General features: G+C 33.5%; 2 protein-coding genes across 2 annotated transcripts in view; one reads left to right on the forward strand and one right to left on the reverse strand.

The window, feature by feature from the left end:
• The window catches only part of LOC106468627 (plexin-B-like), a 50,006-nt gene extending 41,260 nt beyond the window's left edge, over positions 1-8,746 (forward strand). Inside the window, exons 23-34 of the mRNA XM_022396972.1 lie at positions 205-311; positions 493-567; positions 730-796; positions 1,683-1,829; positions 2,090-2,243; positions 2,510-2,695; positions 3,165-3,340; positions 3,532-3,692; positions 4,727-4,874; positions 5,208-5,348; positions 6,971-7,045; positions 7,532-8,746. Coding sequence (XP_022252680.1) covers positions 205-311; positions 493-567; positions 730-796; positions 1,683-1,829; positions 2,090-2,243; positions 2,510-2,695; positions 3,165-3,340; positions 3,532-3,692; positions 4,727-4,874; positions 5,208-5,348; positions 6,971-7,045; positions 7,532-7,639 — 1,545 coding nt within the window. The 3' untranslated portion in view covers positions 7,640-8,746. The remainder of the gene's footprint in view (positions 1-204; positions 312-492; positions 568-729; positions 797-1,682; positions 1,830-2,089; positions 2,244-2,509; positions 2,696-3,164; positions 3,341-3,531; positions 3,693-4,726; positions 4,875-5,207; positions 5,349-6,970; positions 7,046-7,531) is intronic.
• Positions 8,747-10,376: 1,630 nt separating this feature from the next.
• LOC106468629 (plexin-B-like) overlaps positions 10,377-13,818 on the reverse strand; it is a 44,322-nt gene continuing 40,880 nt past the window's right edge. Inside the window, exons 26-29 of the mRNA XM_013929057.2 lie at positions 13,358-13,498; positions 12,050-12,124; positions 11,618-11,771; positions 10,377-10,724 (exon numbers count right to left, since the gene is read on the reverse strand). Of these exons, the coding sequence (XP_013784511.1) occupies positions 11,664-11,771; positions 12,050-12,124; positions 13,358-13,498 (324 nt within the window). The 3' untranslated portion in view covers positions 10,377-10,724; positions 11,618-11,663. The remainder of the gene's footprint in view (positions 10,725-11,617; positions 11,772-12,049; positions 12,125-13,357; positions 13,499-13,818) is intronic.

Below are 13,818 nucleotides of genomic sequence, written 5' to 3' on the forward strand. Positions count from 1 at the left end.
AATATAAGCTTAACATGACAGCAAATGTACAACGTTTCGACAAGGTGTTGTCATCATCAGGTGACAACACCTGACAACACCTTGTCGAAACGTTGTACATTTGCTGTCATTTTAAGCTTATATTAAAGTTTTTCTTCATTACCCATTTAAGCCGTCTCCAGCCATTATTACCAACATTTGTTTTACATTTTGATGTTCTGAGAGAGTAAGTTGTCAGAGAAAATCTTACATGATATTTATCCTATTTTCAGAGTGAATGTTGCCTCACTGTTGACAATCATTTTCATGGAGAAAATGGAATATGCCACAGAGTGAGTGAAATTGTTTTTTTTCTCATATTTCGTGAATGTTATTGTAAGAAGTAAATTTGAATAACGTCAAGGTAAGTGTAGGAATGATTTGGTCGTTTCTAAAGCTTGCAATTTTTAACAAGTGATTTGTTTGTTAGTTTTATATCATTCAAAATCAAGTCCTTACTCTTATGTCCTATAGGGTACTAAAAGTTCTTCTTATGCAGTTGATCGAGAGATCTGTTAACTCCAAGCATCCTCACCTCATGTTACGAAGGTATGGTTTTTTAAGTTTATTTATGACAGGTTTCAGTGCCAAATTCATACTTTGAAAGGTGTAATACTCAAACTCAAAAATGAATTACAAAGAAAGAACATAAAATAAGGTGGAATTGTTGATAAACTATCACTTACTCAGTGGGTATTTCTTATTTTATAGAACAGAATCAGTGGTGGAAAAAATATTGACCAACTGGATGGCTCTCAACATGTATAATTACTTGAAGGTAAAAGATGTATCTTTATTTTAAATTAATGCTATTTATTAGAACGTATAGTTTAGACTTTCTTGAATACACAGGCTCTAGGAATTCATGACATATGTTGAACAAGTAAATATATATTAAAAATGATTTTTCAACCTTGTTATGTCTGGTCCTATTCTGTTTGACTACAGTGCATCTTGGTAATAACCCTGCAGCAGTTTCCATAGCAAGAAAGCTCCATCTTAAGGCTGTAATGTTCAAAGCATAAACCTCTTTTCATAATTTATCTGATTTGCATAATCAAAATTGTATTGAACCTTTGTGTATAGTACCAATCAGCACAGAGAAACAATGATAACTGTGAGTTAACCCTAAAATTACTGACTAGTTTGGGTATTGCCCACTAACCTTAATTTTAAATGATTCTAGAGCCTTAACATTCCATAAGCCCAGGTTCAAGTTAGACCTTGTGATTTGACTAGCATTCAGAAGTCCCTTGTTGATTGATAGTGTGTTATGTTGGCCTACTACTACTATATTTTCACGTGGTAGTGGCTCGGTCTAGTTATATGAACTTGTTTGTGGTTGATATTCAATTTCAGTATTATGGTGTGGATATAATTTAGAATTATTATTATTGTTGTTCCTGTACTGCATAAGTAATGTGCTGTGTATCGGTTGGTGCTTGTCCAAAGATTATAAACTATATTTTTTTGAGATGAGAGTACCACGTACATCTCAACTTCTTGGTTCCAAGCATGTTGACGACACATAAAATATTTCAGTAAATACATCTATGTATTTTGCCATTCATAGTTCTAGTTAAACATCAGGTAAATTTGTGTGAAATGACTGGAAAAGGTAAAGTTTTCAATGTAACTGTTTCATGCCTTGAAATCCTGTATAGGACCGAGCAGGAAGTACTTTGTTTCTGTTGTTTTGTGCCGTGAAATACCAGATCGAGAAGGGTCCTGTAGATACCTTCACCCATGATGCCAAATATTCTCTTTCGGAAGAAAGGTTGCTACGGGAACAAACAGACTACTCAACAGTGGTGAGGAATCCCCGTGTTATTATTTATTCCACTGTCTCGTTTATGAGAAAAATGATATCAACATGATCCCAGAAAATCCAAGTTTAAAGAATGGTTTTGTTTTGATGTAATAATAGTTCTGAAAATGTCATTTTTTTTTTAGCAAAAGTTTAGTGCATTTGTAAATTACCTTAACTTTCATTCCAGTGATTTCAGATTATTGTAACTTTAACTGTGTTCTCAATTGGTTAATAACATAAGTGTTTACATCTTGTATACAGACTGTTCACATCGTACAGGAGAATCACATGGAGAAACTTCAGTTACAAGTAAATGACTGTGATACTATTAGCCAAGTGAAGTACAAAGTTCTAGATGCCTTATATAAGAACACGCCTTTCTCCCGTCGTCCGTCAGTACGTGATGTTGATTTAGGTAAGGAGGGATTAAGGCTAAAAGTAATGATCGGTTGTGTGTATTGCAGTCAGTGTTTTCCACTACATTATAACGGTAATTATACACTAACAACAAGATAAACAGTAACTAATATAGTCTATTGTCGACAGAAGTATCTGTTTTTAAACTATCTTTATATTACGGAACTATTTTGTGTACATTTTCCCGAAGAGTAACTTGCCCCCCCCCCCCAAAGTTTGTGATGAAACGTTTAATTTTACTATCTGTGAATTTGTACCATACAGTTCTACATCTGTCAGAGTGGAAACGTGGGAATGGTGCTCAGCTAACCCTAGCCGATGAAGACTTGACCACTAAAACGATCAATGGGTGGAGGAGGGTTAACACCCTACGACATTATGGAGTGACAGAGTCTGCTGTGATTAGCCTAGTCAGCAAACAGAATGATAGTCTTACTTCTGACTGTAAGGGTTAGTCAGAGGTTTTTTTGAATTTTTCATTTGCTGTTTTGTCTAATTTTTTAACTCCATAAAACACACACACAGAAGAGATAATTTGTACAAGTGAATTTATTCTAGAACTTTGAAGTTTTTGTTTTCATCAGCATCTCCAGATCCCTGTGCTTCTTAAAGCTTAAAGAATTAATTCATTCTGTTGTGTCTAGAGCTCTTTCTAAGTTGAACAGTTTTCTTTTGTACATATTTTAGTAACATGAATGTTTAAAAATAACAGAAACCCTGGAAAATTAAATCTAATTTAAACCAGTAAAACCAAAGCCATTTGTTTATAGGCATGTTATCCGTGATGAAATATTTACTTTTTTGGGTGTATGATTAAGAAAAACAAAAAACTTAAGAAAGAAAAAGATTTGGTGATCCTTTTTTTTCCCCCTACATTGATCCGGTCATAGATATAACGAGTGATTTTGTATTATTACAGGGATAGGAACTACATCTTTGAATTCCATGTCACCAATTATTTCCAGCTATGATGTAGAACAGGGTATTCGATATTGGCACTTAGTCAAGCCTGTGGATGATCAGCATTTTACCCAGAAAGATAATTTTCCCAAAGCTATTCCAGAAATCTTCTTAACCAGGCTTCTGTCCACAAAAGTATGCCATTTTATATTTGTATACTTTTAACATTTAGAAACTTTGTTGAGTACTTCTAGATTATTTTGACCAAATGTAATTTCTTATGAAAATACATTTTAAAAAATCTTAATGAAGTTATTTACGTGTCACTGTTCTTGAGTAAATTTTTACTGTGGCATTTACTAAATTGTTGAACATCTTTGTGTTAGGGCACAATCCAAACTTTTGTAGATGATTTCATTACCATGGCACTTACTGTAACTGGAGAAATCCCATTAGCAGTCAAGTGGCTGTTTGATCTTTTGGATGAAGGAGCCAGTAAATATGGAGTCAGTGATCCAGATGTTGTTCATTCGTGGAAAAGTAACAGGTGATTACTTCTATGACAATAGATTTGTACCTATTTATGATTCATGTTTTGGTGATAATTATTGCTTTCACTGTAATATTGTAATTTCAGCATTTGAAATTATCATTATTTATATTGGAGCATTACTACATCATTTTAACCCATGTAACAACATAAGGCTGTCACGTTATAAGCACACTCCATCTACTTGCTGCTGTTCATAATCCATCTAGTGTTTTCCATTTTCATTAAGTCAAGGGAATGTCCCTATCTTGAAAATTCAAAATCTTTCATTTGAACACATCTTTATTATTTGAGGGTTGATGAATTTTGTGCAAGGCTAGCCATCCTTATTTTTGACTAGCGGGAAGGAAGCTGGTCAACACCTCTCACAACTAACTCTTGTGCTGCTTTTTACTAGTGAATAGTAGGATTTACCATCACATTATAACACTAAAACAGCTGAAAGGTTAAACATGTCCGGTGACTGGTGCTGATCCTGTAATCCACAGATTATGATTTGAGCACCCTAATCACCAAGCCATAATTTGTATGTATGTCAAAAGTTGACGACTCTACATGTTTTGATGTTACAACGTTACAACTCCTGAGGATGACGTTGTAACGTCGAAACATGTAGAGTCATCAACTTTTTGAAGGCCATAGATAGGCCTAAATAAAATGTTTTTAACTGTGTACCAGTTTAACGTTGAACATTATTTATGATTTTATATGTAGGAATGTTGTAAACTTTCTGTTTCAATCTCGTTACGTATCAACATGAACTAGTTTTTTTTTTAATTGCCTTCGAAGTTATAACACACTTTCTATTATCGTTATTTTATGAAGCAGAGAAAATCCATTACTTTGTAGCACAGTATTGAGAATTTTATGTTTAAGTGAGGTATTTAAAATACATAAAGAATTTATTGTTTGACAATTCAGTAGGTCTGGTCTGTCTGTTTGGATACACCAGAGATTTTACTTGAAAATAACACTTTCTGTCAGCTATATTTTAAATTTGAATTTATACTATACTTTTTTTTTTTGTACAGTCTTCCACTGAGATTTTGGGTGAATTTTGTGAAAAATCCAGACTTTATATTAGATGTATACAAAACTCCATTATTGGACTCTTGCTTGTCAGTGGTAGCCCAAACTTTGATGGATGCCTGTTCAACATCAGAACATAGACTTGGAAAGGTAAGGCTCTCAAGAAAAAAAAAAACCGGCATTTCTTAGTGTGTTCAACATCAGAACATAGACTTGGAAAGGTAAGGCTCTCAAGAAAAAAAAAAAACGGCATTTCTTAGTGTAGTGCATTTCATAGCAGATATTAAGTAAACATGTTTTTGACGCTAACCTAAATAAGGTTCAAGTGGTATATCTTTATAAAACACAGAAATGGAAAATTCAAGTTTTTAACCAACAAATAACCTTTTAATGGTATTACTACAAACTGTTATTAATTTGAAATTGTAGTTTCTTTTTTAAGAAAGTATGGTACAGTACATGTATTTTATCCTCTCGTTATAGGATTCTCCTTCTAACAAACTGTTATTTGCCCGAGATATCCCAGCTTACAGGAAAATGGTTATGAAGTACTACCAGGACATTAGTGCGCTACCAGTAGTTTCCGACCAAGAAATGAATGCTACAATGCATGCCTTGTCTGTGGTAAGGCCAAGAATGCTATATTAGTTACATCATCACAAACCTGAGGGTTTCTTTTAAGTTTCATTATCTTGCAAACTAAGAGTTGATCTTTATATATGCACATTACAAGTAGGGGCCATCTGTTTTGTGATGATTTAGATATTCATTTTGGCACCTAACCACCTTATCTGGATGGAGAATTACAGAAAAGGAATTTCCCCCACAAACTTTTAGTGCTGCATGTACAGGAAAGCATGATCACAGCAAAGAAAAAACAAAACAGGATACTCCCTGCCTGACTATCAGTTGCACACTAGAAATAACTAAAGTTAAATAACTTGCCTCAGGAAGTGACCGAAGAACTTTGATTCTGATTTAAGCTGTCATGACAACTATCTTAAAATACTACTCTGTAGCCACATGAAGGACTAAACTGGCAATAGCCATACGAGTACTATCTGGTCTATGATAACTGGAAATATATTGTCATTCTTTTTTGTATACAAAGCCATCAGAACCCCTGATCTAAATTCTCTATTTATTTTTTTTATGGGGGGGGGGGGGTTGTTGGGTAATAAGTAGGAGGAGTTAACAGCCCACTGTATTAAATTATTTTCGATGTAAAATATAGCTCCTATATTACAAACCACACTGAATTTAAACATGTCTCTTTCTCTCTACATACAACTATATGAAAACATTTTTTTCAAATTGAGAAGAGGCTTAAGACATGAAATTCTAAATCTTGAAGGACTTTGTAGAATAATCAACAAATAGATGTAATCTGTATTAGTGTTAGCAATCACACGTAAAAGTTCAAGTCAACCTCACTCTTTGATTCTTGGGAATTTGTCCCTTCTTATATTGAATAATCAACAAATAGCTGTAATCTGTATTAGTGTTAGCAATCACACGTAAAAGTTCAAGTCAACCTCACTCTTTGATTCTTGGGAATTTGTCCCTTCTTATATTTAAAACTCATAAAATTACAAACAAAAAATTCAACAATGAAAGAGCTAAAACGTGTGAACACAATTAACGGAAATTGGTAACTTCCCCTCATTCCCCAAGATTTATCCAAAGTAAGTTTTGAATACTGAACATCTGTAAAGTGTGTGCTGCATGTACTATATAAAAATGAATACATTATTTAACTGAAAGCAGCAGCCCTAACGTGGTAAATAACAAAACAAAAACTTCTACTTTAAACTCATAAACTACTTATATGACTGACTGACTTCAAAACTATGTAGGGGGAGGGAACCCTCTTATATAAGTACAATTGACCCCGTTTAGCATGGTTGACCAGAAGTAAAGCAGTGAATGTTGGAGAAGGTTCAGGATTGAACCCACCCAGCTTCTGTGAAAGCATGCGATCCTGGCTAAAGATATCGATAACCAAGGCCAATACATATCTTTGTGTGGGGATGTAAAGAAAGGTTATTATGACTGAATACACACAGATATCGTGGTACAAAGTAGCAAAAGAATTTAAAAAAAGTACTTTTGAAGTTTGTTTTAAAAAAAAGATATTCTAACAAGATAAATAATGCTGTTAAAAACCATGAATTATATATAAGACTTAAATACTGAATTTGTTGAAAAGTTGTGAAAAAGGTATTGATTGCTTTTTCTTTTCTCAGTCTCAAGCAGGAGAGTTTGATACCTTGACTGCTCTTAAAGATCTGTATGTTTATGTTGTCAAGTATAATGAAGAGGTGAGTTACAAGTCTCGTAAGATACAAGATAACCTTGTATGAAATAACCTTAAGAAACAAAGAAAGGATTGCATATATATATATTTTAACCCTCTTTCATCACTACCGATAAAATATTTATGAAGTGTCAAAGCTCAGGTTTGCAGCGTAGATTTAGTGTGAGTAACTTAAAATGTTTTGATTTTAATCCTCTTTCATCACTACCGATAAAATATTTATGAAGTGTCAAAGCTCAGGTTTGCAGCGTAGATTTAGTGCGGGTAACTTAAAATGTTTTGATTTTAACCCTCTTTCATCACTACCGATAAAATATTTATGAAGTGTCAAAGCTCAGGTTTGCAGCGTAGATTTAGTGTGAGTAACTTAAAATGTTTTGATTTTAATCCTCTTTCATCACTACCGATAAAATATTTATGAAGTGTCAAAGCTCAGGTTTGTAGCGTAGATTTAGTGTGATTAACTTGAAATATTTTTTATTTATTTTAGTTGCTGCAAGCCCTAGAAGACGACCCCTTTTGCCAACAAACTCAGTTGACACATATACTCAAGACAGTTGCATGTACTTTAGAAGGAGAAGAGACTTCTGTCTGCTGAAGAAGATTTTAACTGGATGGTGCCAAAACTTATCCTAAACTATGTTATAGGTAATCTGAAGAACTAGGTCCATTACATGTTATAGTAATAAAACTAAAAATGGGATCAACACGAGTGCTTGAACTATTCCTTAAGATTTTTTGATGTATATGTATATTTAAATAATCTTGTCATTCCATTAACTTCATAGAAGTTCAAGCCAAAGATATAATCAAACTTGCTGGTGTTAGGCGAAAAAACTCAGTGGGTAACTCGTAATCTTTTAACTATGTTTATAAGAAAACTGTCAGTGCCTATAAAACAATATAACGAACAAGGTTCAAACTGTGTACATACAAACTTTGCCAAGATCTTTACTAATTTATACCTTTCAACAGTTGTTGGTATTTGGCACTGTGTATATTTTCTTCATTGTGTGTATTGCATGAGGTCCATCCATGTTGGTGCTTGTGAGAAGTAAATTTAACACCTTTATATTTTGTGGATGGAGTTGATGTTTTTTTGTTTTTTTTTAAACGCTGCTGCCTAGACTGTGATATTGTAAAATCCTTATAGACTAGTTGTATGTATGTAATAAACTGGCAGAAGCAAGCTGGATCATTAGTTTCTGGTCAGTATGAATGTTGTTTTGTAATGCTGGAAAATTAATTAGTAATGCTCTTGTAATCTTAAAACTATTTTGAATTAATTTTCCTGAAAAGAAAATACGAGTAATTTACTAGAGCTTCTGTATCAAATCGTGAGAAAGGAAGTTCTTAAAAAAAAAAGAATTTTTCGTGTAATACTTGAAAATTTAATAAATAATGACTGTGCTAAACTCGTTATTTTAGACAGCCGACAGTGCCCGAGAATCCTATTTTTACTCTTTTAATTTACGTAATTTCAGTGTTCTAGTATATATAATGTTTAACTGAAAAAAATAGCTGCTGTAAAAATTTTAATGGGAAACATTCAGTAAAATTCCAATGGAAAGATGGTTCCTGTTCCAACAGCATATTTTTGATAAACCTGTACCAGTTTGGAAGTAAATAAAACTTAGTTAAGTTTTGTTTTGTACGTAAGTGACTGATCTTGTACTTGACATTAAATAAAATCTGATGTTGAGCCTGTCTCCGATTAGACTGTTTTGATGTGCAAAATGTCCGTGTAAAATTATCAACCATATGTAGAAAAAGAGCTGTGACAGGAAAATGTTAAACTTCTAACTTTATCATTTAGCCTGTCTTAAAATTCACGAAGAAGGTGATACCTAAATGTTAATATATCACATACTTAGAGGAAAAAAATTAAGTTCCATGTCAGATAATTATTAGTTTGATTTTTTGCAAGAGCAACATTACTAGGGACAAGATTGAAACTTTGATTGTATGTCACAGTACAGTAAAAGCTTTATTATCAAACATCTGCTGGACTGTGGCAGTGAAAAAATTCTGGTTGCAAAAGCATTTCCCGTACAATATTTTACTGAAAAACCTTTGATACCTTGTTAATGTTCTAAGTACAGTATTTTAAATGCAAGTCGCAGAACAGGCAGCTATCAACTAAAGCTTGCCGGCAGGGCCTCTAAACTACAATGAGCATTTGTATTTAAAAAATGTCTGGGTACAAAGATGCCAGATAACAAATCTTTTACTGTACTCCTGTTTTAAATGATATATTCCTTCAACTAGCCTATCTCTATTTTCTAGAACCCATCAATATAAAATGAAACGGTAGCATCTCAATAAGTGAATGATAAAAATTTTATCATGGAGACACAAGTAAGACAAACTGAACATGGTTTTAGATTTAACTGTGCTATTGTTGGAATGATTATGAAGGGAATAGTTACTCCTTGTCTGTCGTAAAACAGTTTTTTTTATTATATTTCTGATGGAACATTACGCATCAGTTGATCCTGCACAGGAAAGGTAAGGTTTTTAAACAAAACAAGAAAGATAAGAGTTAGTAACTTCGATTACTAAAGAAAAAAAGGAATAGATTTAAGAATGTTATTAGTTTGTATTAAAGTTATTTTTCTTATGGCTTGCCACAATTTAGGGCTGGTAAAAATTAATTAAGGAACAACTCCCAAGATAGGATTAACATGCTTCGACATAAAGGCTGAGGGCTTGTAGTTCTCGTTCAGTTACACCCTGGGGCCAAAGGTGCAACAGTAGAGTTATGGTCAGGTGCATATGGTCAGCATTGCATTACTGGTACTATAAAAAATTAAGTCAGAGAACTAATACTGTGATTTGTAATTTTTTTTTGTAGAATTCTTCACAGTTTAGTCTATAGTGCCTCCTTTTTGTCCTAAACTTGAGTGTCTGAACTAAACATTTTTAATTAATGTTGATAATTATGAAACCAGACAGTGGTATAACTACAAAAGATAGACTCCCTACAGTTATTCCTATTGTCAGCAACTTTTAAGTTTGTCAGGCTCAGTCCCCCCCATCCACCCACTGTCTCTACATTTTTACTAATAGGACAGAACATATTTGGAATGTCCTAGTGTTTACTAGTAAAAAAGTAGTATAAAAGTTAAGGAAATGTTTTGTGTTTCATTACTTTCAGTTGTATTACTGCACTAAGGGTGAGCTGCACAGTTCAAAACTGTAAGTAAGTTTGTTTGTTTTTTTTTACTGGCTTGGTCATGTGTATGCTGCTAGAGCACTGGTGCTTGAGTTTCGATTTTGTTACCACGAGGAAGCAAAGTTTGGAAATTTCCCCAATTTTCAGATGAGTAGAAAAATATTGAAACATTTTTTATTTTTTTTTATCGTGTATCCAAAAATAAGTGTGGCAGTAAAAGAGTTAACCGAGTAATACCGTAATAATAAAACACTGATAAGCTGAAGATATTTAGTATATACAAAAATTATTTGCGATACTCTGGGGAAATAACAAGTTATTAAAGATCATCTTTATCTCATGATGACAAAACCTTGTCGAAACGTTGTACATTTGCTGTTATGTTAAACTTATATTAAAGTTTTTCTTCATTACCCATTCAAGCCGTCTCCAGCCATTATCATCTTTATCTCCTCTTTGCTTCGTAAACAGAGGTTTTTATCATATTGTACGAGAAATCTGCCATCTGCTGTATTAAAATATTACAAACCATTCTTATACATTCTGCAACTTGCTCATAATTCCGAAGAAACACTTAAGTTCACAAATGCTTTAATTGTATAATTGAAGACACATATATATATGTATATATGTACACGCACACACACACAGCAAGTAACAAATTATAAAATTAAAACAAGTAGAATTCCTTGGTAGATATATTCTGTTGAAACATCAGCAATCGTAAAAAAAAAGAAGTTACAAATGATACCCTGTTTCAATTTGGCAATTGTCCAGCCTTACCCTGGAAAACATATGAGGAAATGGACAATCCAGCAAGAAAGTAAAAAGGCAATAGCGACAAGTTGGATTAGGCAGAACAAAGAGGAGCAAGAAAGATTAAAATTAAGGCTGTCACATTCTGGTTTGTACCATGCTTTCGGAACATCAGTGAATCTATCGGCTGTTTACGGTAGACAGGTTATATCCAGATTTGTGACGAACAAACTATGTATTTCTTTCTATGCTGAAAATGATGAGAAGATTCCAATCTTTTGTTGTTTTTCTTCTCTCCAACTAAAACATTGTAGTAGATAGATAAGAATAATTCATAAAATATAACGATTTAGGTTTGTGCCGATGAATTACACATTTCTTGCATCAAAGTGTTAGAGGTTATTTTCGTCAAGGAAATGTTCTGTATTTATAAGCCAGACTATTTGTTTTAATATGGACATGCTTTTATCAAATTAGCCAACCTAAGGACACGAGTGTTCAAACATAAAGTTTGCAATGAGGCACCGACAATAAATACAAAAAAAAATTATCAGCTTGTTTTTCCTTCCTTTCTTTACAGTGTATATAGTAAGTAAAGTTCCACAACATTAATAAATAGTCATTTTGAGAGTAGTTCACACTTACTTCTCGTGTGATGTGGAAATGAATGGAACATTAAAACACTTTCTCATCAACATACTGACGTTTCCTCGCCACCTAGTGTGCAGGCTACAGTTTCTAGCTTGTCTGATAAATGGTAGTTCTGACATTTGGGATCTGTCACTAGTGCCTCAAAAATCTGCCAATGAAATACACAAAGTTACATGGTTACTTTATGCATGATATAAATATAAGGATAGAGAGAAAGGTATCTAACACAATACGCAAGTTTTCCGTTACTTTTATAAGTGGTTGATTAAAATGTATACAAAGAAGGAATGGTACACTGTTATCAAAAATGATGTATAGAGCCTAGAGTACTATTTGTAGTCTTATACGTTACTTATATCCGAAATGAAATTCAATAAGAATACTTCCTCCAACATTCAATGTTTACAGTATTATACAAATACTCACCTGATCCCTATATTTTATGACGTATCCATAAAGTTCCTTGAGGACATTTGTCATTTCTATTTCTCCCTTGTGTGCCTAAAGAAACAATTCCACACTTGTTAGTGACAACATTACCCTACATCAACCCAAAGGTGAAATACTAACATCTAATTAAAAGTATAACTGATGAAAAATCTTTAGTAGAAAGTCACTTCCTAACTAAACAAGTCAGCATAGTTTGGGACTTGACAAACTCTGCATGGTTTCAGACGTGTCAATGTCCAATTTATTGAGTAAATTATTATTATATTATTCATTTAGTTTCCCTCTTTATTTATTGGTAGAACTATAAATGCATGCTACACTTTAATACATGGTTCTCCCATGAGGAGAGGTTCTAAAAACTAGCAAATTATGAAAATGGTAACTAAAAATTCATTTTTTACGAATTTCCCCTTTTTTTACAATTTAAAAAAAACAGTCTTGTAAGGTCATTGAAAAATGTGATTCAATAATGTAAACTCTGCATGCAAGGGCACAGGACAAATAACCCTTGGACATTTCTTTATTAAAAGCAAAGGCTTGGAGGTTATGAATGCAGGATACTGGAGAGATAAGGTCAAGTGTAAGTCAGAAATACAAGCAGAAAGTTAGTCTAACAGGGTCAGGGCACATTCTTTGTCAAGTGAAATGTGTGCCATATTAATTATTATAAAAATAATCCATACAATTTAATCATGCAGTTTAATTGCAATGAGAGAATTAAGACTTGTAGTATTTCTGTTAACCTCAAACCAGCTTCTACTATACTCACTATAGTAGAAGACCCTCATATCCTGCTGACCAACTTATACTATACTCACTATAGTAGAAGACCCTCATATCCTGCTGACCAACTTATACTATACTCACTATAGTAGAAGACCCTCGTATCCTGCTGACCAACTTATACTATACTCACTATAGTGGAAGACCCTCGTATCCTGAGTATAAGTTGGTCAGCAGGATATGAGGGTCTTCCACTATAGTGAGTATAGTATAAGTTGGTCAGCAGGATACGAGGGTCTTCCACTATAGTGAGTATAGTATAAGTTGGTCAAAATACTCACTATAGTGGAAGACCCTCGTATCCTGCTGACCAACTTATACTATACTCACTATAGTAGAAGACCCTCATATCCTGCTGACCAACTTATACTATACTCACTATAGTAGAAGACCCTCATATCCTGCTGTCACTGCTACCCTGAAATACATGAGATAGTAGTCACGTATATGGATTCTGTGTGTCTGGACTAAAAGCTGATAGAACAAAGTAAGTACACTTACCAACGAGAGATTCTGCATAGCGGTCTTCATCTCTGGATCAGAGATTATTGGTAGCAGTGCAGTATCTTGATAGAACTTTCCAACCATTCGTCGATAAGTTGGAATGTCACGAGCAAAGAGTAACTTGCTTGAAGGAGAATCCTAGAAACAACAGTGGTGAGAAGATGTAAAAAAAATAAATTAATATATTTAACGAAATCTGAAGCAGCTGAAGGCCACTGCTTCTAACAAGTGTAAGTTAATAAGACCTAGTCATATTTTACCTTAACATAGTATGACGACCATTTTGTATACTCTAAGGCAACACTGGAGATGCTGAAGATGTGCAATTTGGAAACTATAATGGTATGTAATGGCTGTAGACGGCTTGAGTGAGTAATGAAGAAAAACTTTAATATAAGTTCAACATAACAGTAAATGTACAACGTTTCGACAAGGTTTTGTACCTGATGATGACAAAA

This window comes from Limulus polyphemus, unplaced genomic scaffold (genome assembly GCF_000517525.1).
Source record: "Limulus polyphemus unplaced genomic scaffold, Limulus_polyphemus-2.1.2 Scaffold3088, whole genome shotgun sequence".
NCBI lineage: Eukaryota > Metazoa > Arthropoda > Merostomata > Xiphosura > Limulidae > Limulus > Limulus polyphemus.